The following is a 25784-nucleotide window of genomic DNA, read 5'->3' as shown; positions in this document are numbered from 1 at the left end:
TCTGGGAGATGTAACACTTGGTTTTTAATCTAACTGAAGGAGAGATTGATTTCCGTGGAAGACTGAAAACGAGGACCACAAATTCTTTGTATCCTCTCATCACGAGGTGGGGTCCATTGCTCCACCCCTTAACGCTGGGCTGCCTTTACTGTTGCTTTGGGGACTAGAATGTGCCTGAACTACTAGTTCCAGGGCCAGGCCTGAACTGACGTGCCCCAGCGGCCAGCCGGCACCAATTGTCAAGGGTGTGAATAAGGCCATCCTGGACTTCCCGGCTCAGCCACCCCCTGCTGACTGAAGCCACAAGCGTAAGTCCACGTCACACCAGCAGAGGGCTCACCCAACCTGCCCATGTACTCGTTAGAAATAATACACCATTTTAAGGCACTGATGTTTGCGGCAGTTTGTTACACACAATAGTTAACTGAGACTCTGGCTGGCTGGGGAATTGCCCAGCGGGCTCAGCCACAAGGATTTTCTTGTCAGCTGCAATGAGGGGCACCCCAAGTGGTAACGATCATTCGCCTCCGTGCGTGTGTTTGCTGACCCACTCCTTCCCACCTGTGGGAAACCACCAGCCTTTATTCCTTTAAATGCAATTTGTCTTTTAAAACTGATTTTAGTTTCCTCCCCTCCCAAGTGGAGTTCTCTGCCCTTTGGACTGTAAAGAGAAGATAGGTAAAGACCCCAAACGTGCAGTAACAGTTCTTGCTGGCACTCGGGCCTCGCCTGTGTCCCGACTGCCCGGGTTTCGGGGGGACTCCCCCAGACTCGCTGCACAAAGTGCCCCCTCCAGCCTGACACGGCCGCCCCTCCTACCTTCGCCCCGGTGACCGTCAGCTCTGTGCTGTCACTTAGTCCATCTGAACTGGGGGCTCTAGGGCTTTCGGTCGTACCGCGCGTCCCTGCCTCTAATCTGGTTTGGCCCTGACTGGGCCGCTGGGAAAGACCCTTAGGAACCCGTGGGCGCCCGGCCGGCCGGGGCCCCGCCTCCTCGCGGCACTTCCGGGGCGGTGCCGGGGGGGGGGAAACGGGGACCAGCTGCGCGCGCAGCCTGCGGGGCCCGGGGTCCCACGCGTCCTTATTCCCCACGCGCACGCTCGCGGCTGCGGGCGCTACGGAAAGCAGCAGGTGGGTGATGCCAGTGTCGGCCTCCGGGGCGCAGCGGGCTGGGGCGGGCGGGGACCTGGGCGGTCTCCGCGCGCTGGTGCTGGAGGAGCCGCAGTTTGCGCTCAGCGTTTGGGAGCACCCAGCACCCTGGTGGGAACGGTTTCTCCCCAACATGGGACAGTAATAGTTAAAACGTGTTGCGTGCCGGCTGTGTGCGCGCCCAGAGAGAGCCGAAAAGGCGAAATAAAACGTACATACGACCGTCATTACACTCTGTCAGAGCTGGCAAAATAACTCGGTAAGGATTTTTGAACGGGCTGGGCCTGCCTAGGTGGATACGTGGGATTGTATTTTTTGCTTTCTGTTCGGTGGTGAAGAAGCCAAGTGGTGGTAGCGAAGTGTCCCCTAAAACATGGAAATAAAATTGTCCTCTGATGAAAAACTATAAAATTCATCATTACAAGGTGAGAAGAGAGATCTGCAAAGTTAAATACACGAAATTGTACCAGGCCTTCAAGACTCATTGACTATATCCTGACAACGAAACAAAGACTATTGCCATTCAGCTGGAGGGCCCATCTGTTACTGAAGCATGGAATAAAAGAGAGGGGCACCTGTCCCGGATGAATCCAGGCCGCCTCTAGGAGAGAGAGGATGTCCTTGTGTTAATAGCAGGATCTCTCCAGAACCCAGAGTTTAAGAAAGTGGTTTCCTCGGGGCTTATCCCATCAGATATCGAAATCATATAACTGAATCCTTTGCTTCAGAGTCTGTATTCACCAAGCAAATATGATAAATTAGACAGGCTGAGCCGAATACCCAGTTGAGAGCCTACAGTTCTCTTTGTAAACGAATAAACTGACATTCGGGTTTTTTCAGATATCCCTTTGTTTCCTTCCCCCCCCCCCCCCTCGGATTCTTCTCATCTTTCAGAGCTCAGTTGATATGTTACATCCTCACAGGGGCCTATTTGTTTATGTATGCAGGTGCCTACAGTTTCTGTCACATAGTAGGCACTCAGCCTAACTCCCTCGACTCTGTCAGTCTTTGCTCAAATATCACTTTTTTAGTGAAGCGTAGCCTAACAACCCTGTTTAAAATTGCAGCCTAGTTCCTCTTACATACCCATTTCCAAGCTCTCCTTTTTCTTTTTCCTGGAGTCTTTACCTGTATTTGGTTCATTGATGAATCCTGCATGCCCAGAACAGTGCCTGTCATGTAGTAGATGCAAGATTTGTTGAAGTAATAACCTTTGTTGTGTTTCATTCACACTGTATACACAATGCCAAGATGAATAGAGATATTTTCATCACTATTAATGAATTGATTTCGTTCTGGAACCCTAAAGATCGCGTTTTTGACCCAAGTCATTATCTTGCACTATTGTTAATTATCAAGGTAAATGTCCGTTTGATGTGTCTTACTTAGCAATCTTTATACTTTCCTATTAAGCTTCTGGGGTGAATTCATGTCATACAACAGGAACAGTGTGAGAATAGAGATGGAAAGGCAGGAACTCCATAACAGTTAATGTGATATGTGGCAAGCATTAGCACTTATTGCATGTCAACCCATTTAATTCTCTCAACCATTCTGTGAGGTAAGAGTATTTTATAAATGAGGCAATTTAAATAGCTAGAGGTTAAACTAGTCACCTAATTACTGTGGTTATTACTGTGTTTTCCTGAAAATAAGACCTAGCCGGACAATCAGTTCTAAAGTGTCTTTTGGAGCAAAAATTAATATAAGACCTGGTCTTATTTTACTATAATATAAGACCGAGTCTTATATAATATAATCTGATATAAGACAAGGTCTTATATTAAGTTTTGCTCCAAAGGACGCATTTGAGCTGATTGTCCGGCTAGGTCTTATTTTCAAGGAAACAGGGTAGTAAGTGGCAGAGCCAGGATTAAAACTTAAGCTCTATAGGTGACTATAGTTAACAACTATATGTGTTATATATTTGGAATTTGCTAAGAGAGATCTTAAAAGATCCTAGCACAAGGAAAAAGAATTTGTAACATTAACTAAACTTACTGTAATAATCATTTTGCAATATATACATACATCAAATCATTATGTTGTACACGTTAATACAATGATATAATCTCAAAACTGGGGGTGGGGAACGTTAAGCTATTAACCACTTGCTATCCTGCCACAATCTGCATATGCAGATAAGAGTCAGAGCCTTAACCTTAGGGAAGAATGTTTCACAAGATCTTTGAGAATGTCCAAATCCACAGACACCATTCAGCATGTTAGCATCCACCGCAGCTGTCCCTTACTGTATCTCCTTCAGGTCACAATGGAAGAGGATCCTGTCTACTGTCAGGGCTGCCTCCCTCCCTCCATGCACTCAATGCCCACACCACCACTGTGTCAGGGACCTCCCTTCACCAGTGTTGCCCTCGCTCCCTCTCCTGACTTAACCAGGATCTAAACATGCTCAGTTCTCTTGCATTTTAACTCCTCTCCTAATTCCACATTTCCTTCTAGCTGCTGTCCCTAGCTTTTCCACTTTGGAACTAGAATGGACTTATTGTCTCCACTTCACTCAACACATATAGTTCTTGCCAAGATGACTAAGAGTCTTGGTGCTATTAACTCAAATCGATCTTTCCCATCCCTCATCTTACTTGGTCTGTCTTCAGCATTTGGCATTGTTAACCCTCTTGTCTCCTTGAAGCTTCTATAATACCGTATTTTAAAATTGCTTCCTTTCTTTTGATTCTGTTTCTTTGGAGAGCTCTCCCTCTTTCTTCTGCATATCCCTTAAAGGTGTCTGCTTTTCAGGGTTCTAAGGCTCGCATGTCTTCTCACTGAACCCTCTTTGGACAATCCAGTCCCTGCCGTGGCTTGAGTTACCATCTATTCAGCTCTGCACCACTGGCTGCTGGATAACCATAGACTCTCAAGTTCAACACAGTCAAAGTGAATTAATTATCTTCACCCCATACCTCCTCTCCCTATGAAATCTGTCTTAGGAAATATCATCTCTTTTCCACCCATTTGCCAGGCCAGAAATCAGGCATCATATTACTAAAAGAGCTAACATATTGTGTACTATCCATGAGCCAGGCACTTTTATAAGCACTTTACATGTATTTACTCATTTAATCCTGGTATGAGTCCTGTCATTCCCCAAATATTACAGATAAAGTATCTGAGGCACAGAAAATTCAACTCATCTGCCTTAGGTCAGTTAGGTGGTAAGATGCAGAACTGGGATTTGAATGCTGGCACTCTGGTTTGAGCTTGTAATCATTATACTATAAAGGACATGACCCTTGACTTCTCTCCTCCTCATTCAACCAATTACCAAGTATTGTAGATTCTCCCTGCTTAAATCTCTAGGTGATGTCTCTAAAGTATAAATCTGATCTTCCCGCTTCCTAAAACTCTTCAGCATCTCCTCCACGGCCCTCAGGGTAAAGGGAAGCATTTAACATGGATTTTGAGTCTCTTCATAATCTGATCTCTACTCCTGCCTCCTTATCTCTTCCAATTCCCCATACTTGCTCAAAGTTTAGGTACCAGCCAATGGAATTAAATTCTTTGACTTCTTTGAACAGGTCATTTTTTCCTCCAAGCTGTTGCACTTTGTTGTAAATACTTTTCCTTAGCTCTTTTATGTCTCAGCTTCACTGTCACTTCCACTAATTAGAGGCAGAAATGGCCTCTAATGTACTTACCCTATCACAGTATTTATGACACGACTTTAATTATCTTCCTTACTTGCTTCTTAGTATCTCCCAATAGATTGTGAGTGCCTGGAAAGCAAAGACCAGTCTACGACCTTACTAGTGTCTGTCTGCTGCCCAGATTCTGGCCCTCGTTATCTCTAGCTGCACAACTGCATTCGTCTACTAACTATTCTCCTTGTCCCAATCCAGCTTCTCTTTAATCCGTGCTCAGCACTGCTGGCTTAAGCCCTGCCTGCTTTAAACATTTCCAGTAGATCCCGGCTACTTTTAGAAAAAGTCCAAGTGTTTTAGAATTACATGAGTTTGTCTCCTCCGCTTCTCTATTCCCTTATTACTTTGTGCCTAGTAGGCACTCCATAAGTAGTTGTTGAGTGAATGAGGGACTATTATCAGAATCATTCAAATACAGCCAAGAGCAAAGAGAATGCAAAGATGTTCAGGCTGGCCGCAGAGGCTTCCTAAGGCCGCGTAGCCGTGGACTTCAGTGGAGCTAGAAGACTGGGAGTGTGAGCCTGTCGCTGAGGAGGGAGTCCCCAAAACATGCCTTCCTGTTAGATGACTCTGTCTTTGCATGTGCCTGGGACATGCTAATCCCATGGACTCGGTAAACACCAGACCCAGTTCAAGTATCCCTTCCTCTATTAAACCTCTCCTGACCTTTCCAGACAAAGTGTAAACTGGTTCAACTTTTCTGTAGCATAATTTATCAAAATATATCAAGTGATGAAAATGTGAGAACTCTTTAACCTAGGAATTGTGCTTCTAGGACTTAACATTACAGGAATTTGGCCTGGTTATGGACTTTAGTAACCCATTCTATTCTAGTTCTTTAACCATAAGAAAAAATTATGATCATCCTAAGAAACAGAATTGGAACAGAAGGGTTTCTTTACGACCATAACTAATCAAAATACTGCATTAGTATAGCTAGTATTTTCAGCCTTTTGTCACCTTATATTTCATCAGCACTATTAACAAAAATGTATCAAGTGTCCAAACATAATAAAATTGTTCATAGCCTTCCCATATAACCTGCTACTGTGACTGTCTCTGCCTCTGTCCTCAGGGGATCCATCCTAATTTAATATTGACCTAAATAAAATGTTTATGCTACTAAATATTTTTAAATAAATCACATCTCAAAGTCAAATAGGAATTATTTTAGATGTATTATAAGGACATACTTAAAGCTTTCCACAGAGATGTTCATGAATACATTGTTGGTAACACAGTAAAATTAGAAACAACCTACAATTACAAACTAAGAGACTGAGTCAACTGTGGTGTATCTGACAGTGGAATATTACACAACATTAAAGTTGATGCAAAAATAGAAAAACAGACTTCATGTTGAATTAAGTAATGTTTATGGTTCCTTTTTTCGGAACCGTAAACACATGCACAGAAAAAAATGGAGACACTCCAAATTGTCAGTTGTGATGTTCTCCAGGTGGTGGTGCTATGGATTCTTTTATTTTGCTTTTTGCTTATCTATATTTTCTCATTTTTCTCAATGACCATGTATTACCCTGTGAATTCAAAAGAATTGGTTTGGCGTTGAGATACATTACATAATGTATTTGCAGATTTATTTGAAAAATCTGTGCCCTTATTCCATTTCAATTGAAATTATCGGAGGTTTGTCTTCATTTATTTCCTTTGACTACTGTGTTGTAGAATTGCTATAGACGAATGATAAAGCTAAAAGGCAAGAAAAGCAACTGTACTGGACACTTAAGAGAATTACTTAAGTTTGGATTAAGTAACCAAGAACTGATAACTAGAAAATAAAATTCAACTTTCCTTTTCTCAATTAATGTGTCTGTCTTCCATTTTTAAAAGCATGCTGATCCCATTTTCAAGGAAGAATTGCTTCCAGTTACTTTGTAACCTCAAAGTCCCAGCAGCTGGCTTTAAAAGCACAGTAAAAAGTGGGCTCATTTTACAGTCGATTTCCAATGATGTTTACCAAAATCTGGCTGTAGAAGACTGGATCCATGACCACATGAATCTAGAAGGCAAGCCGGTTCTGTTCTTCTGGAGAAATTCTCCCTCTGTTGTAATTGGTCGGCATCAGAACCCTTGGCAGGAATGTAACCTGAACCTGATGAGAGAAGCAGGTGTAAAACTGGCTCGGAGAAGAAGTGGAGGAGGCACCGTCTACCATGATATGGGTAATATCAACTTGACGTTTTTTACAACCAAGAAAAAGTATGATAGGATGGGAAATCTAAAATTAGTTGTCAGAGCTCTGAATGCCGTCCAACCCCAACTGGACGTGCAGCCTACCAAAAGATTTGACCTTTTACTTGATGGACAGTTTAAAATTTCGGGCACAGCTTCTAAGATTGGCCGGACTACTGCTTATCACCACTGCACTTTGTTATGTAGTACGGACAGGACCCTCTTGTCGTCTTTGCTCAAGAGCCCCTACCAAGGGATCAGGAGCAATGCGACTGCTAGCATACCTTCCTTAGTAAAAAACCTTCTGGAAAGCGATCCCACTCTGACCTGTGAAGTACTGATGGATGCTATTGCTGCAGAGTACGCTGCTTATCATCAGATTGATGACCGCATCAGCTTAATAAACCCAACAGACGAGACACTGTTTCCTGGAATCAACAGAAAAGCCAGAGACCTGCAAACCTGGGAGTGGATCTATGGCAAAACTCCAAAGTTCAGTATAAACACTTCCTTTAATGTGCTCCATGGCCAGTCACACTTGGAAGTTAAAGTATTCATAGACGTAAAGAATGGGAGAATTGAACTCTGTAACATTGAAGCACCTGATCATTGGTTGCCCTTGGAAATATGTGACAAATTAAATTCAAGTTTTATTGGCAGTAAGTTTTGCCCAATTGAAACTACTATGCTAACAAATATATTATGTAAAACATGTCCAGAAGACGATGATCTACACAGCAAATGGAATATTCTCTGTGAAAATATTAAGGGAATAATGTGATTCCAAGTAAATTTCTTAATATTGACAGTTTCAGTGAGAAAATAAATTTTTTCAATGTGTGTTGTATGTCTCTTAAAAAAGGCCTGGTCTCTTTCAGTAACGTCTTCCCATGTGAAAGTGTCTTATCACCTTTCCTTGTCCGTATTTTCCACTGACCTCTAGGATGCTCTGTCTTTTTCTGCACTGATTTTAATACCTGGTGTGCATTTATAGTTCAGCTGCCTGTTACCATCTTGGGGATGTATTGTAGACACTCTGACCTCAGAGTTCTTTTTCTTACCTGTGTGAAATATAACCCAGGCTTCTTGCCACCTCTGATACCTGAAACTCTAAAATTCTCCCTTTTAGTTATATTTTCATATCCTTCCATCCTCTCCCACTAAATCAAGTCTATTGCACTTACTTGTTAAGTCCTTAACTAGGCCCTACCTAATCTCTTGTTTCATCTCCCTTCCTACTGTAGCCAGAATCATTTTAAGTCTACTGCTCTTTCTTACCATCATTCTCATGTGCCCCTCTCGACCTACTGTAACCCCCTTTTTGTTTTATTCCAACAATTGATTTTTTACTCCTATGCCCAGGAGGCAGGCAATGCTGGAAGAAAATTCACATAATCATGCAGATTAACCCAATTTCATATTTACAATTTCAACTTACATTTATTTCTTCTTTCTGTTGGTGTCAAACTCAACTCGTCTGTGTAGACTCCCCCTCGTTCTTCAAAGGCCTTATCTCTAAATGTTTCCACTCTTCTTAAGCTCAGAATCCCACTACTCTTAATCTTGTCTCAAACCTTGACTCATAATTTGAGAGCAGAGGCTTTCAGAAATGAGCTCCTTTAGTCCCGCCCCATGTTCTCAATTTCAACATTTCTCATCTCATTCAATCTCACAAAGAAATACATCCTTTTTCCCGAAAGCTAATCACTCTAGGGGTACCCTAAATTTTTGTCCTCCAGTGTGGGGCCTTGTACCATCACATGTTTATCTTCTTTATCTCGCATTTTCTCTCAACTTTCACCAGATCCCTACCCTCAGTTAATGAACATGGTCATGTCTCCCCTTTCCCAAAAACTCTCCCACTCAAGGTTTTATTGTTTCTGTCCATCTCTTCATTGACAAACTTCTTCAAAGAGTAACATCAGCTCCCACCACTTCCTGTCTACAGTTCAATCTCATACCCTTCTCTTATTCCCACAGTGTTCACTGTTTCCTAAGTGACAGATCCTTTGCTGGTTGTTGGATCTCCATGGTAAGTGAAAGAGACATAGTCACTGACTCAGGAGATGACAGCTTAGTATAGTGACTTTCAAACTTTTAAAACTAGAGTAAAATACATATTTTACACTGTGTACCAGCACACATACATTACCTACACCTAAAGAAGTTTCACAATACAATGCTTATCCTTTACTTAATCTGGTACCTTATATTCAATTTTATTTAAAATTAATTTTATGACCCATTAATAGGTCCAGACCTGAGTTTAAAAAACTCAAGCCTAGTAGGGAAAGTAGACAAAGACATCAGTAAATAATTACAAAATGAGAAAAGTCCAGGTAGGTAGTTATCATAATAGGGGCTACCTACCTAGAGGTATCAGGGAGACGACTTTGAGACTGAAACCTGAAGAATGAGAAGAAAGCAGCCACGCAAAGTGGAGAATATCCCAGGTCTTATCAGTTATCTATTGCCACAGAACAAACCACTCCAAAATCTGGTGGCTTAAAATAGTCATTTATCACCATGTACCCTGCCCTCGAGCACCACCTGCTCCGGGGGTTCAAGGTACTCCCTTATTGATTGGATTATTCTATCCTGCAGGAAGCTGGTCCCAGTAAGGGCGATCTGCCTGGTCAAGTGGGACCCTGGAAATCAATAGAGGAGGTACAACAAATTCTTAGGGAGTCAGGAATGATACAAGCCAATGATACCCCTGTCTTTGAGGTCCCTGATTGAGCCAGTCACTGCAGGATTGAATCCAGTCTGCCCCCAGCACCGGGTTTGGGGACACCGATATCCATGCTTAGCCCAGTTGTGGGACATTTATGATGTTGAGCAGTCCATTGCTGACCTGGGGAAATTGACGAATCCTGGGAACGGGTAGAGACTATGGAAAAGACTGAAGGCAGAAAACTCGAGAAGCCAAAAGGCTATCCCAATTGACTGTAAAGGGTCCAGGGAAAGTAACCAAGCAGCAAATGTGGTTTGCCCCATTGCTGGGCCCCCACGACCCAACATTGTGTTGGTTGGCCTGTGGAAAGCCTTAAAACCTGAACAACAGTTAAGACCTGCTCCTACCACCCCTGGCTCTACCACCTCTAGGACCCCACTTGTTCCAGCATAGGCCTCAGAGATACAGTCCTATTGGGGTGGATGCTGACCTGTGTATAGGACGTAGGCAATGATTACCTCCAGGTGAGGGCCATTGGGGGCGATCAGAGGCCCCAAGTTGAGCTTGCCATTCACTGGTCCTCCAGAAATAAGCAAAAGGTGACAGCTCTGGTTGATACTGGAGCCAAATTCACTCTGATACGTAGTAACCCTCAGAAGTTTTCTGGGCCCCTCAGCACCATCGATGGTTGCAGAGGGGAAATGGTTATGGTCAGGAAGTTCCCTTTGACACTGCAAATTGGGTGTTCTCCCCCACAAGAATGTAAGTTTTTTATCTTTCCAATACCAGAGAACATACAGGGTATTGATATCCTACAAGGTCAAACTCTGCAAACCTCCGCTGGTGAATTCCACCTCTGGGTTCGAGCAATCAAACCAGTGCTGAGGGGAAACGCCCCGGGGAACCTGAAGTTCACCACTTCCTGGAACAGTGGTAAGTGTCAAACATTATAAATCGCCAGAATGGGAGTTAAGGAAATAGGAGAAGCTATCTGAGAACTGCACCCAGTGAGTATTGTACACCTGCCCTTACTGCTTTCAACAGCCTCATGTAGGCGCCAAGTCAGGGTTCTAAATATGCCTTGGTTTGTGTGGACACCACACCTGGCTTAGCCTATCTTCCCTTCATACCAACCAGACTGATACTGTTAGGGGATTAGAGAAGCTAAGTACAATGTTCAGGTGTCCTCATCAGACAGTGATTATGAGTCACAGTTCAAAGCTCATAGTGTGCAAGGCTGGGCAAAATAACATGACACTGAGTGGAGGTTCCATCTCCCCTATAATCCGCAGGCAACAGGGTTGGTAGAAAGGAAGAATGGATTAAAGCCACAGATGAAATTATAGGTAAAACCACCTTGGCTGGGTAGACAGAATGAAGTATTGTCAGGCATTTAATGCATTTGAATCATCAACCAGTAGGGCCTGTTGCCCCTTATGCCAGACTGGGGACTCCTGAGTTGAAGTGTCAATAGGTGGTGAGGAAATAGGGGGAAAAAACACACAAAATCTATATAGAGAACTTCAAGAAGTTTATTCATGAAGAACAAAGAAATAGGGTGATACCTGGTTGGGATGTATGCACTGGAGGGTTTTATTTGAACTCATAGGTTTTTAAACTTTTTTATGGTTCCCTTTACTCGTTTTAAATATCTAATAATCAAAGCTTTTGCTCTTGTATTTTCCTTAGTAAGTCCTGGGTTTTGTGTTGTGCTTAAGAACATTTAGTTGGGTTTAAAACACAAATTTGGATTTTTTATTTAATTATCACTTTAATACATTTCGAATAATTTCTCTTGGTGGAGTAAGGCAGAGCTCTAATGTTATTTTTTCCACTTATTGAATACTCTTTGCCCGCTAATTTTTAAAGACACCTTTGTTGTTTATTAAGTACCCATATACACATTCACTTTCTCAGATGTGCTTCCAGACTCCTTCCTCTATCCCATTGATTTACTTGTCCATTCTTATGCCGACACTTAAAAATATATATCATAGATTTATGTCTTTATAGCTAGTCATGCAAGTCTCCTAACGTTAGTCTCTTTTGTCATTTAATGTATAAATTCATTTAGGGAGAACTGACATCTTACTAAGCATTCCCATTCAGGAATATAATCTGCCTTTCCAGTTACTCTAGTTTTCTTTTACATCCTTCCATAAAACTTATTTTTTTTCATATAGTTCTTGCACATTTCTTGATATGTTTAGTAGGAAAACTTGCATCTGACGGCCTTCTGATGGTCTTATTGGATCTGGGGATAGAACTTCAAATACGTAGAGTAATGGATAGCATGTGTATAGGTTCTCTTCTTTAAATATCATTGTCTCTTAGGCAGGATGTCTATGACAGTTGAATAAAAGTTACTTTCACAGGGTTGCGGACTGCTGATTCTCTAGTGGCAGAGCCATACACTCCAGAAATCAGAGTTGGTATTTTAAGATGAAAGTAAGGAGGTCTAACATGTATTCTCATCGGAAATGAAACCCTCCACATGACGGTACCTGGCAAAATATGTGAGGATACTCTACAGAAAGTAACTTTTGATCAGGTCCAATACTCGTCCAAGTATTCTCATGAGAACCCTCATTTCCATATTACAAAGTTTGGCAAGACTGGTTTGAGTATTTGCAGGTTCAGCCTTATCAGCACATTTACCTGAAAACATCGAAGAAAAACACCAGGAACTTTTCCGGAAGCCATCTTTGGTCTTTTATGCCAACTCAATCATGTACCTGCTGGCCCTAAAAGGCAAAACAAACCTGGCGTCCAAGGCCACGCAGGACTACACTGCCAACCTATTCCCATGGCTTCCTTCCACCTGGCTTTGTTCTTCCACACTATTTAATCTTGAATTTAATCTTCAGTCTTCTCCAGATATAAATACACACACACACACACACACGCACACACTCTCCAACTGCAGTGCTTGTTTCCCTCTACGCACTCTGGTTTAGCTTATTAGTGGACTGCCCACTGCCTCTACCTCTATCCCCTCTCCCAGTCTATCTCCATAAAACATAATCTTTTCCTCATCTAGTCAACTGGAATCTGGATGGATAAGCTTACCAAGAAGAGTTGATTCTAAGCTGCAAAGTTTTACAAATGTGCCAGCCAAGGTTGAAAGCTACAAAATGTGTCTGGATAACTAAATAGGTTGATTTGCCTTTTTGGAGCTAGGTAATATTGGGTAACTGAATGTTGGTGATGTCTGCCAAAGACACTTAATGGTAACAAAATTAACACTGTACTTTTTTTCTGGTTATCAGATGTACAAGCCCATGTGTCTCTTAAGAGTGCTCTAATCCACGATGTTTTCCTCCTGGATTCCAAATTCCCAGGGACAATATTAATATCCAATTCATCTTTATAAAGTGCTCATTATTTGCTGGTTCACTCTTCACAGCCAAATAAGAGAAAAGCTGGTAAAATGTTTAAATTAACCATATATGACTTGAAACACTGTAAATCTACTGAGTATTTACAAAAATATTTATTACTGGTCACAGAACTGAACAATGGATCCATAAATTAGTAGAAATATATACATTTATTGTTAAATTCATATATTATAGGAATGATCTGTTCAAAGTAAAAAAAAATCCAATATTCACTTAAAATAGAAATATACACTGTAAATTAAGCTACTACCCATCATATTTTTTTTGTGTGCTTGTTATGAAAAATGTCCACTGTTGTTTCATGGCATGGTCTTAAATCAAAATCACAATATCCAAGGGAAAAACGACCCTAAGAAGAGAAGAAAAGAGTTTAACAAAAAGGGCCAAGGCCATGTTATCAAAACAATACAAAAAGAGTGCTACCCACTCATAAGGCTATATCCTACCTGTGGTTTCTTAAAGTAATCCAGTCCCCTTCCAATTTTAATCATCCATCCATTGTTGAACCTATAGAAATTAATATATATTATATTCCATTTACATCAGACAATTATCAAAACTGGAGGGTAAAAAGTGTCAGCAAATCTCCCCCTAACAGAGAAAATCATTTCCTCCAGTGGCATGAGTTGAACCAAACCTGGGGTGACTCATGGGCTGTGTCAACAAGGAAACAAAATGCCCACAGAAAGCATCAGTTGATTTGATTAGTTGATAAAGAGTTTAACAATTACATTAAGGCTTACTCTTGCATTTCAGCTTGCTGATACAACAAACTTTCCTGTTCTGCTAGTAAGTGGTTTCAAAGTGTACTCAGGCAGACTGGGGTGCTGTTTCAGGGGTTCCCCCACCTAGAGCTAAAGAGCTCTCAATGCTGACCTGTGCTTCAACACAGAGGCTGCATTTTCATCTGTTTTGCATTTAGGTTGTGCTTAAGTTTTCATTACAATGGACGGTGCAGCTGCTATAAACATATGGAAGCCACTGTGCTAAACAGAGGAACATACCATAAATATGTTCCTCTGCATATACTGTTTCCTTATAGACATAGCATACTGTCACGCCTACTAGAATATTCTATAAACCACAAGAAGTAAAGCCACGTTAAAAAAATATCAGTATCACCAGAAAGGGAAATTCTCCCAATACCATGATACAATACGTAGAGTTGATTAGACAGAAAAGTACTTCCTCTTCTCATGACACAGAACATGTACATTGTACTCCATTAGGAAATATGAAACTTGCATACAGGACAAAATAAGCCAGACTTTTTTTTTTCCCTCAAGAGTGAAAAGATACTAAAATTGAATTTTATTTACAATTTTAACATTTAAATGAAATATTTATATGCAATTATATAAAACTTAAATGAAAATAAGTATTTTTCAACTGCATAAAAAATGAAAATATTACTATATACTAACCTAATTTCTCGGTCATGTAATGAAGAAGAGTATTCTAATTCCAACAGCACTCCATGATTCCCGAGTGACTCTTTTATTTCCCCCAGGCCACTAATTTGCTGTTGTTTTCCACAGCCCTGTTAATAGGAAAAATATAATTTTCTGCCTCAGTTGTTAATATTTTAAATTATCCCCATGCTATGCAATGTGTATCGTAGGTGAGTCAAAATAAAAAGATTCTGTACTAGTTTCAATGTTTGTTATCTCAAAGAAGCAACCAAAGAATATGAAGTAGTTTAAGAGCAATTGTTCTTATCAAAATAACTGGGTTTTTTTCCTAATGTGAACATAACACAACCCCAACTCATCTCCTAAAATATATTTTAGTAATGCTGTCTAGTTATTCAGATGGGGCTGCCTTCTTCTCAGATGACTCTCAGAGATCTGAATTATTTCAAAACATCCCTATGTAGGTCAAAATCAAGAGAAATACACCCATTGTCATGCTATGATCCCCAAGAAGGCCAAGGCAATCAATCTAGAAAAAGAGATATAATAACCGGTAGAAAAAAGACAAAGTTGTCAATAGTGCAGACAGTGTGATGGCTTCCTAGAACAGCCAAGAGAATAACCTGACAACCTACTTGAACAAGACATTTTAGCAAAGTGGCCCAATGCAAAGTACAAAATACTATTAATACAATCAACAGCATTTTCTGAAGGTGTTTATGCCTATTATTAGATAAATCCCCCCCAAACAAATAGCTCCAGCTGAATAAAGCATTACACCCAGGTTTTCCTGACTCAAGCTACATGCTGTAACTGAATAAAATGAATGAAGAAAGGGTAAATGCCTGCAGATACCTACTTCATCCAGGGAGGTGAGCAGATGAATAGTTTTTACTTTACATGGTCTCTTAATAAGCAGTTCACAAAATCGAAGAAAGTTATACAGCTGAAAAGATAACGGGATGGGTTACTACTAACTGGTACATTTTAAACAACATTTCATCATATTTGTGTACATGTCACTTACCTGATGAGTTTGTCTAATATAAGGATCTTCTATCCAAACTTCTGTAACTGTTTCATTAAGGTATTCTTGAAAAAGCGACTCATAACTGAAACCCGTGGCATTCTCTTCTATTTTAATCTGCTTGTGGTATTTTCCATCTACAAAACACAAGTGTCAATAAAACCAGTGACCACTTTCTTTTTAAACATCTTAAATTTGTATGTAGTGATTAATCAGGATGAGATACAAGTTAATTTTTTTTAACTCCTACACTTAGTACACATTTTTGAATGCCGGCTGTGTACCCAGCAGACTGTGAGATAAGTAAGGCAAAATATTCCATGAGTGATTTTGGCTTTTACGGAGGCCGGGCAAGTGGGAACATCCAGAGATCTCTTGGAACAAATTCTTGAGCTGATTCCTATAAACCAGGAAGTTTATTCCAGAGAGGACTGTATGTATAAAGATATCTGATGTTCCTGTCACCGTGAGTACAACCACAGCTATAATTCAGTGGTTGTCTGGTCCTTCTCTTCAGATTTAAGTCTTTTTATGTCCTGCAGTTGAGTAGCTCAAGTGAGTAATGAACACTTAAACGCAGCATAAGATGGAGTTTAGAAGTCTTTAGAACATGTAGAGTGTTTTCAGCAGAAGTTGATGGTACATTTCAGTAACCCAAGCCAAAGACGAGGGGGGCACAGGATCAGTAGGATAGTTCCAATGTTTTTGTTCATTCAGAATGAATAATTATGGAATAAGTTATCAAAGACCTTTAAGGTTTTTTTTTTTTGTTTTTTTTTTAAATATGACCCCCTAATGAAAGTTCCCAATTTATATACATGGCAGTTGTACTTTCAAATTTTGTTTAAAAACCAGTCATTTGGATTCAGTTCCTACTGCCATGTTTCCCTGAAAATCAGACCTAGCCGGACAATCAGCTCTAATGCATCTTTTGGAACAAAAATTAACATAAGACCTGGTCTTATTTTACTATAATCAGTTTTGAGGCCAAGCCGGTAGTCACATAGGTTAATTGAACCCAGTGTGTTCAAACCACAATGCTGATTGTACTACATATTTCATCAATGTTTTAGAGGGACATTTCATTGTAGATTTCGATTTGGGGGTGAATGAAACAGTTTTATTGCCACTCAACAGAGGAGCTCAGTGGGGCACCCCCAGAATGGGCTGGTACAGAATACTAGGAAGAGGGGGAAAGGGCTGTAGTGAGAAGCGCAGGGAAGAGCAGACAGGGCTGGAAACACTGGCTTTTGAGGGCAGTAGTTCCTGTAGCTGCAGAAAGGCAGCAGGAGTGTGCACTTCAGGCAAAGGCGGCCATGGACATTGAGACGCATGTTTGTAAACTGGGTGCTCATGAGGAGAGAACTAATAAATAGGGGGCCATGCTTCCTGCATCTCTAATCATTAGAAAAACTTAATTCCTGGAATTTTTTTTGATTCGCAACAAAACCCCAAAAAAGTCCTATGAGTTTCTTTAGATAGTTTAATACTTTGGTCATTTCATAAAGAGAAATGTAAATTAAATATAAGATTTACATTCTGTATTCCTCTGTGGTATTACTGACACTGGAGTCCACATGTAAGCCTCACAGGGTCTGTGAATCCTTAAAACGGCAGGCAAAGGTCTACAGTATGCAGAGCTTTCATCAATCAGACTCTCAAGAGGGTATCTGACCACCCCTCCCTCCGCACCCCTGACTGCAAAAAAGAACAGCTTATGCATAGGAGAAATGCAGAGTAAATCTGTAGGCTTCAGGGATAAATGGTCCAGACCACAGAGCTCCAAGGGCACAGTGAGAAACACTAGGTGAAATGGGCTTTGTCACAGTAGCTTATGAGCACGTTCCCTAAAACAGCCACTGTACCTTCTTTTTCTTGATCCAAGTATTTCTTTATGTTTTCTGCTCTATCCATGTAGCCCGAAATTTTTTTTCTGAGATTGCATTTCTTTGTATCATCTTTGGTGCCTACAAATGAAAAAATATATTCCTAAGTTTCAAAAGTTTTTCTGTTTAGTACAGGCATTATTTCCAGCTTCCCAAGTTTTCCACACATTTCCAATCTCTTAGCATGGTTTGCTTCGGTCCTAAAATACACAAATAATAGCCTCAAATTTGGCCAGAGCAGGAAGGACTTTCATTGGTGCACTAAGCATCTGAAGCTGCTTTATTCAGGAGTAGGGACCCTGACACCGTGTCTCACTGCTAGGGACACCAAATCCAGTGAAGTGACAGTGGCTTATTACATGTCAATAGTCTGAGCACTATTCTGTCCTAATCACCCACAAGTTTGAAATCTTAACATAATCAAAAGTTAGCAAACCCACAAAACCAGCTTCTCTTCCAGACTTCCCCACTATAGTTTATGCTCAATAGTTTCCCCAGCCACCCCAAAAATGGAAGATAGTTTGGAATATACATTATCAATAAAATCTTACCCCAAGCCCTACCCTCTTATAGGGAAGATGTTGAATAAAATTTGCCTTCATTGAGTGATGTGAGCTTTTGTCTATTAGCTTTTATCTGTTCCTGTATGTGAGGTGATTTCTGTGCTGTGATCTGGGATTGAGTAAATTCTCCCTTTGGTCTCATTCTCGCGAGCAGGGGAGACATGGGATGAGGTTTTCTTTTTGGTCTCATTCTCTCAAGTAGGGGAGATATGAGATGATGTTTGTTGTTCTGTCCGTGTTGTGAGGTGATGGTTAGCTTAGGGTGAAAGAAATTCTTGATCAGGGATTGAGAGAATTCCCTCTTTGTTCTGTCTGTTTCACCCACATCAGCAGATGAAGTGAAGAAGTAGGTAAGTTATATCAGGACGACGTGACAGGCACGTTGCCAGGCTTTGGAAGGCCTTGGGCTGATGGTCCCAAGCAAGAACAGTAGATATTGCTCATCGGGACGAATTGGCCCTTTGGCTGGATGGGCAACATTCATATCAGTAACTGCTGGACCCTCCTGGAACTGGCCATTCCCGGAGGGGGAGGCAGGAACATAAAACTTAGCTCTAAGGTACATCTGAAAAAATATGTAAGACAGACCTCAGTTGACAGTGACATTATTAATTATTATTTCATCATTTGGTCATTTTGTCATTGGTGATTCTTCATCATTCTAACATTTTGAAGACTTCCAGCAACATGCAGTTTACAACACCAGGGGATGTCCTGACTCCCAGCCGCGGACCTGGTGAGGTCTGGCTGGTTCCCGGTCTCTCCAGTGTTGTTCCCCACAGTTAGCCTTCTTGAGAACTTGTTAGCATCTTGAAAACTTATAAGTAGCTTGCAGCTTATAGCATCAGAAGACGACTTCTAACAACAACAACACAACAACAACAGGAGCAACATTCTTCAGATTGTTAACACCTTGAAAACTTATATGCAGCTGATAGCATCAGAAGACTCCCTGACTACTAACAACAAAACAATGCCAACAACAGCAGCATCTTGGGAACTAGCAAGCAGTGGTGTGGGAGACACCTGAGTTTCTCAGCTACAGACCTGGCAAGGTTTTGCTTTATGACTTTTCCAGTGCTGTTCTCCCCCAGTTTGGTGAGCTTTTGGCATCTACTTTAATAGTTACTATCCTATAGAGCTTATTACTGTTTTTGGATACTCCTTACTGATGTTATTTGTGTATTTAGCCAAATGATTTTTTTTTAAAGATTTTATTGGGGAAGGGGAATATGACTTTATTGGGGAACAGTGTGTACTTCCAGGACTTTTTCCAGGTCAAGTTGTTGTCCTTTCAGTCTTAGCTGTGGAGGGTGCAGCTCAGCTCCAGGTCCAGTTGCCGTTGTTAGTTGCAGGGGGCTCAGCCCACCATCCCTTGCGGAAGCTGAGCTGGCAACCTTGTGGTTGAGAGGACGCACTCCAACCAACTGAGCCATCTGGGAGCTCAGCGGCAGCTCAGCTCAAGGTGTCCTGTTCAATCTTAGGTGCAGAGGGCGCAGCCCACCATCTCTTGTGGGACTTGAGGAATCGAACTGGCAATCTTGTGGATGAGAGCCCACTGGCCCATGTGGGAATCGAACTGGCAGCCTTCAGAGTTAGGAGCACAGAGCTCCAACCGCCTGAACCACTGGGCTGGCCCCAGCGAAATGACTTTTGATCAATAGTAAACATATGTTGAGATCTCTTAAATTTATATGTATGTATACTCCTTTGACATGACATTGTTATCAATGTATGTAGTTTAGTGTTAAGCATCTTTACTTTGTCATTAGCACATTCTATTAAATGCCTTTGTCTTTTGCTATTGTATATTGCTAAATAAATTGATTAGGTATTAAATAAATAAATAAATTAGCCCCATTCTAACGTGTGTCCCTCCTCCTTCTTTTCTCCCGCTCGTTATTACACCCCTAAGCCCAAACAGTCACCAAATCACTCCTGGTTCCTTCCTTCCTTTTGATATTGCTTTTATTTTCCATAATAATTTCATTTTTAAACTCTCAGTTTTTTAAAACATTTTATTTTGAATTAATTTTATGTTTATGGAAAAGTTGCAAAATGGTACAGAATCCCTTCACCCAGATTCCCTTAATATTAACATAACACATAACTGCAGTACAATGATCAGAGTTTGAAAATCAATGTTGATACAACACTATTAACTCACGTGCAAACCTCATTTGTATTTCCCCAATTTTCCCACTAAAGAAAGTTCATTTTTTTGACAGGGATCCCACATAGCATTTAGTTGTTATGTCTCCTGCTTAGTCTCTTCCAGTTTGTAATGGTTCCTTAGTGTCTCGCTGCCTTCTATGCCCTTGACATTTGGGAAGAGTAGTGGTCAGTTATTTTGCAGAATGTGTGTCTCTCATTTGGGGTTGTTGATGTTTTCTCATGGTTAGACTGAAGTTATGCTTTTTTTTGGCAAGAAAATCACAAAGTGTTGTGCCTTTCTCAGTGGATACAACATGTCGACGTGTCCTATTACTGCTGTTAACTCTGATCACTGGGTTAAAGTCTTCACACATTTCTCCCCTGTAACGTCACTATTTTTCCCTTTGTTTATTACTAAGTATCTTGTGGGAAGATACGCTGTTTCTCCTCACCCACAAGTGTTAGCGTCCATCGATGATGGTCCTTGCCTGCAACACTTATTACTACCGACTTTGCCAAATGGTGATTTTCTATTGTTCTCAATCCTATTTATTAATTGGAATTCTACTGCAAGGAAGAGCTGTTTCTTTCCCCCCACCTATTTATTTATAAAATTATTAATTTTTATCAATATAGGCTCATGGGTATTTATTTTAGTCTATGGGTTGTGATCCAACACTATCATCTTCTTGCTCAGCTATCAGCTGTGGCTTTGAGAGCTCCTTCCTGTTGGCTGCTCTGTCCTTCTCGCATGCCCCATCATTTTTTGAGGACTTCCTTATTTTTTTGTCCAAAAGGTTTTAAACTCATCTTGTGTTTTCCCTGCCCCAGCTCTGGAATCAACCATTCTCCCAAGGTGCCCTGGTCCCGTATATCGGAGAATGGTATCAAGAAATCAAATTCTGGGTGCTAAGCACGCTCATTGCTACTAGGGAAGTCCTAGTACTACTTCTAGACCCTTTCAGTCAACACAGCTAGAAAGTATAAGTAGGTTTATGAATATACACATACATCTATACAGACAGACCTCTGAGATACTGTCCGTTCAGTTCCAGATCATTGCAATAAAGAGATTACTGCAAGAAAGTGCGTCACATGCATTGTTTGATTTCCCAGTGCATATAAAACATATGCTTACACTATACTGTAGTATATTAAGTGTGCAAAAGCATTACGTCTAAAAAAAATGTATACACCTTAATTTAAAAAATACCTTATTGCTAAAAAATGCTAACCGTCATTTGAGCCTTCAGGGAGTCATAATCTTTTTGCTGGTGAAGGGTCTTGTGAAAAACACAGTATCTGCAAAGTGCAATAAAGCAAAATGAGGTGTGCCTGTATTTACTTGTGTCTATCCACCTGTATATGTAGTAAAAACTACCAGTTCATGCTGAGAACTTTGATCCCACAGGTTTCATTCCAGCCTTCCTCCTTTCCTTTTTTTTGGCAACTTCTTTGATTATCCATATTATATTTTGTGGTTTGTTCAAGTTTAGTTTAAACATAAAGTAGTTTCAGAATGCCTAACCCATACTCCTGTGAGAAAAATATTTACCAACTAAAACACAATGTTTGTATACTGATTTTGTCTTTAACCTTTCAGAATACAGTCAAAATACTATTTTCCAAAGATACTTAGGTTATCTAGTTTCTTTCCCCCTTCCTTATGTACTACAATAGAAAAACTCAGTGAAGAGTCACTCTCTCCTCATCTTACTACTCCATTCCCACTTCCTCTTTCTTTCTACTTCTTTTCCCACTCACCCCACAAACCTCATTAGTTTCTGGTTTTATCCTTCTTCGAGTAGAACAAATGAGTAGACATATGAATATTTTCTTAACCATCTTTTTTATAGGAAGGATAGCATACTATAGTTACTCTTTGTCCTGTGTAACAATGTACCCTGGAAATCACTCCATACACTTTATAAAGATTTTCTTCATTCCTTTTTACAGCAGTACAGTATTCCATTGTGTGGACCCACCATAGTTTATTCAACCACTCTCTTACCCAGGGACATTTAGGTTGTTTCCAACATGTTATTGACATTAATATAATTACTGAAATCTTTCCCTTGCAAGTGCTTCTACTGCCAAAATTAGTATCGTTTAGATCTCTACTTTCTCATGCCTATACTACTGTCGCACAAGATAATCCTAACATAACCATATGTAATCTACAAATCTCTTGTGAGGAATCCTGTTTTTCGTCCTAAGGTAATATGAGAACTCATACTGCTTCCACTACATGGTCCTCTAAACTCAGAAACATTGCACTGTCCCGTCTTTTTGTCACGATTAAGCTTGTTGTGGTATCTTTAGAGGTAGTATGAATAGTGGTTAACAGCAAAGTATCTGGAGTCAGGCTGTTTTAGTTCCAAACTTGCTATGTCACTTCTGCCGATGTGACCTTGGCCGGTTATTCATCCTCTCTGTATAAGCACCTATAACATGGAGAGAGTAATACCATGTTTCCCTGAAAATAAGACCAGGGCTTATATTAATTTTTGCTCCAAAGATGCATTAGGGCTTAAGTTTAGGGGATGTCATCCTGAAACATTATGCTAGGGCTTATTTTCCGGTTAGGTCTTATTTTCGGGGAAATACAGTAGTACCTTAAGAGAAGTGTGGAGATGATTAATTACAAAAGAAACTGGCATGCAGTAAACACTCAGTAAACGTTGTCAATATCATTATCGTCTAGGTGATTCCATACACCTCACTCTGGGCTTCCTTTAGAACCACACTTTATCTAACATCTCTTTTCTTAAATTCCACTGTTACTTCATGGCTGCCTCTGATTACTTCCCCGTCCTCTATAAAGGTAGTAGCAGCGCTTCCTTAATCGTCATCATGATCAGCTGGCATAACTGATCAAACATCATACCTCAGTTTTCCAACCATCTTTGATTCCCACTGGAACCTCACTCCCTCACCTGGTCATGTGCCCAGGCCACGAATTCAATATCCACACTGTCCCCTCCTTTTCCTAATATTGGTGTCACCTTCCTGACTCATTCAAGCCCCTTATCCCCTCTCAACTTGATTTCTGGTCTGCTTGACTTCAGTCTATTCGGATTAATGTCTCTCCTACACTCTTGCCATATTCACGGATTATCCAAGAAATATTTATTGAGAACTCACTACATGCCAGGCACTGGGGACACAGCAGTTAATAAAACACGCAATTCTCCCCTATTGTTCAAGTGAAAGACAACGATAAAAATAAGTTGTCTTCATGTATGTTAGACAGTAAAACACGTATGTTAGACTGTAATAAGTGCTACTTCTAATAAATGTTTTCTCCTTGTCTACAGAATGAGTTAAAACCTCCTAGCAGTCAAGACCATCCGCACAGTGTTCTCAGACCTAATCTACCTTTAACCTTCACTTCTCACTCTTTCAGCATATAGACAGACTGAACCATCACAAACTATTTGGTAAAATAGCACAGACAGAATGTGCACACTTAGCTGAATCTCTAATTTCTGAAATTCTAGTTATTCCTCCAAAGTCCCTATATCAAAAGACATCGTCACCTTTCCACCCCTAAATGACTTTTAACTGTGTAAATCCTCCCTGCATTTGTCTGTAGCTCCCTCCTGGCACTTATTCTCTGTGTTAGAATTATTATCTGCATTTGTGCCTTCACCCGGAAGATCTCGTCACGGTCTCTGTAACCAACCTCTACAGGATCAGTGGAGCATACTAAAGCCAAACTCCTGTGATTCTCCTGCTTCAAATTCCTAGCGGGCCAGGACTTGAGCAGTCCCCACCTGACCAACACTGCACACCATCTCTCTTCTGGGGAGTCATTACACTAGAGTCTTTAAAGCCTTGGCTTCTAATTGTGACTCTACCAATTGTGGGGGAACTGGAAAGCACACTTTACTTTTTTATGCTGTAAAATTAGGATAACAATCACCTCCTATATCACAGGGCAATTGTAAGGATGAAATGAGATCATGGGTTTAATGTAAGCTGCACAGTGTCTGGCACTCAGCACTTATAAAGGGTAAATTATTCTGATATCATCATCATCATCATCAAATGAGAGAAGCACCGAACACTGAAGAGAGCCCTCTACTGTCTCAAAGCTTCTGTAACACTTATCTTATAAACAGGCTAAAAGGCAGAGGGGAAGACCTTGGCCAGACTGAGATCTCCAGAGTAAGGGGAGCAGAGGCTGGTCTTAATCCATTTAAAACGTAATTACAGGGTGTCTACTATGTACCTGGCATTGTGCTGCTGTTAAAGGTTACTTGGGGAGTTCTCAACACTGAATGATTACATAACAACGTCTCACTCCCCACCCCTAATAATACTACGCATTTCTTCACACCAAATATAAGTACATCCATTTCTTATGAAAAAAAGTTTTCTTCTACCGCTATGTGATTTTGTTTTACTTTTAATTAAAATATTTAAACAGAAAAGATGACTAGTGTAATGAACAAACACGCTTATTACCCAGCATCTAGATTTAAAAATTGTTAGCATTTTGCCACATTTGCTTCAACTTTTTTTATTCCCCTTTCTTCCGCCTGCCCCCCCAACTCGGGTTCAAGCAGTTGTTTCTCAGTCTAGTTGTGTAGGACATAGCTCCCTGGTCCATGCTGATATTATGAGCCTTGCGCTCCCCTGCTCCAGTGGCTGATGCAGTCTGTCGCAAGTCGTCAGTCCGCCATTCACAGCAGCTCTCTGCAAGCTCTCCGGCGGGCTGCCTACCACTCACTACAGCTGCCCGCTACCCATGCCAACCTCTGGCCCTCATGGCAGCCCAGCTCCAGGGAGAGCGGTTGTTCACAAGCTTAGCTGTAGAGGGCGCAGCTCACTGACCCATGTGGGAATCGAACTGGCGACCTCAGAGTTAGGTGCATGGCGCTCCAACTATCTGAGGCACCTGGCGGGCCCCACGCTTTTTTCTTAAGTACAATTAAAATCAGACTTCATGACAATTCTTCCCAAAATATTTTGTCTTAAGTACAATTAAAATCAGACTTCATGACAATTCTTCCCAAAACATTTTGGTCTGCATCTCTAAAAATTAAGGACCGTTTTTGAAAATACAATACTGCCTAACAAATCTAACAATTTTCATCTTACCACATCCATATTCAAACTTTCCAAAGTGATCTAAAACTGTCTCTTACAGTTCATTCAAACCCATACGTCCTGTCTAGGCTTAGGTGTTACAGTTGGTTACGTCTCTTACAAATCTACAGTACTAAGCCCCTTTTCTTCATGACGTCAACCTATTAAAAGAAACCAGTCCACTTGTCCTGGAGACTATGCCACCTTCTGTATGTGCTTCCTCGCAGTGCATAAGAGTCACTAACTCCTACACTCCGGCCCAGACACAATAGGATCCAGCTTCCTTTTCTCTAATCCTCCCTCCACCGCTCATTGCTCACCTTTTAGAATCTGCAAGAGCAGGTCAATGCCCTCCTGGTAACACACCAGAGCCTGCTGGTACCGAGACTCGGAGTCCAGCTGCACCGCCCGCGTTAGCACAGTGACTGCAGCTGCGGTCTCGGGATCGCTCCCCAACCCGAACTTTGCCATGATTCGGGAAACTCCTCTCTTCCTCAAAGCCAGCTAGAGTAGGGCAGGTCTGCTGTTCCGGGAAGCGATCACGTGACGCCAAACACCCCGGCGCTCTC

General features: G+C 41.1%; 3 protein-coding genes and 1 long non-coding RNA gene across 7 annotated transcripts in view; 1 reads left to right on the top strand and 3 right to left on the bottom strand.

Annotated features, from left to right (window-relative positions):
• The window catches only part of TSGA10 (testis specific 10), a 106731-nt gene extending 105747 nt beyond the window's left edge, over positions 1-984 (bottom strand). Inside the window, exon 1 of the mRNA XM_074332357.2 lies at positions 820-984. The gene's annotated coding sequence lies outside the window, so the exon portion shown is untranslated. The remainder of the gene's footprint in view (positions 1-819) is intronic.
• A 45-nt stretch (positions 985-1029) lies between these two features.
• On the top strand, positions 1030-19827 carry LIPT1 (lipoyltransferase 1). Of its 3 annotated transcripts, XR_012496419.2 has the most exons (4): positions 1030-1131; positions 8985-9036; positions 10468-10611; positions 19452-19827. XR_012496419.2 is itself a non-coding variant. In XM_019753877.3 (2 exons), exon 2 carries the CDS (start codon positions 6664-6666, stop codon positions 7783-7785), a length of 1122 nt encoding a protein of 373 aa, XP_019609436.3. In that variant the 5' UTR covers positions 1032-1131; position 6663; the 3' UTR covers positions 7786-7848. The 3 variants fall into 3 exon arrangements, 2 of the variants coding, with proteins under 2 accessions (XP_019609436.3, XP_074188467.2); XM_019753877.3 differs by lacking the exons at positions 8985-9036; positions 10468-10611; positions 19452-19827 and adding an exon at positions 6663-7848 and having other exon boundaries at positions 1032-1131; XM_074332366.2 differs by lacking the exons at positions 1030-1131; positions 8985-9036; positions 10468-10611; positions 19452-19827 and adding exons at positions 1155-1408; positions 6663-7848.
• On the bottom strand, positions 5971-9729 carry LOC148758897 (uncharacterized). Its single transcript, XR_016020432.1, has 2 exons — positions 9375-9729; positions 5971-6924 (listed from the first exon to the last, which is right to left on the bottom strand). It is a non-coding gene; the product is annotated as an uncharacterized LOC148758897 (long non-coding RNA).
• Positions 13210-25772, bottom strand: MITD1 (microtubule interacting and trafficking domain containing 1). 2 transcript variants are annotated; one of them, XM_019753878.3, is made up of 7 exons: positions 25536-25771; positions 17384-17485; positions 15519-15655; positions 15351-15437; positions 14504-14619; positions 13526-13586; positions 13210-13428 (listed from the first exon to the last, which is right to left on the bottom strand). In XM_019753878.3, exons 1-7 carry the CDS (start codon positions 25684-25686, stop codon positions 13333-13335), a joined length of 750 nt encoding a protein of 249 aa, XP_019609437.1. In that variant the 5' UTR covers positions 25687-25771; the 3' UTR covers positions 13210-13332. The 2 variants fall into 2 exon arrangements, with proteins under 2 accessions (XP_019609437.1, XP_019609438.1); XM_019753879.3 differs by lacking the exon at positions 15351-15437 and having other exon boundaries at positions 25536-25772.
• Positions 25773-25784: the final 12 nt, after the last annotated feature.

This window comes from Rhinolophus sinicus, chromosome 2 (assembly GCF_057876585.1).
Source record: "Rhinolophus sinicus isolate RSI-liver-muscle chromosome 2, RSI-T2T, whole genome shotgun sequence".
Classification (NCBI taxonomy): Eukaryota; Metazoa; Chordata; class Mammalia; order Chiroptera; family Rhinolophidae; genus Rhinolophus; species Rhinolophus sinicus.
The sequence above is the reverse complement of the archived record's forward strand: the minus strand, read 5'-3'. Positions and strand labels throughout refer to the sequence as shown.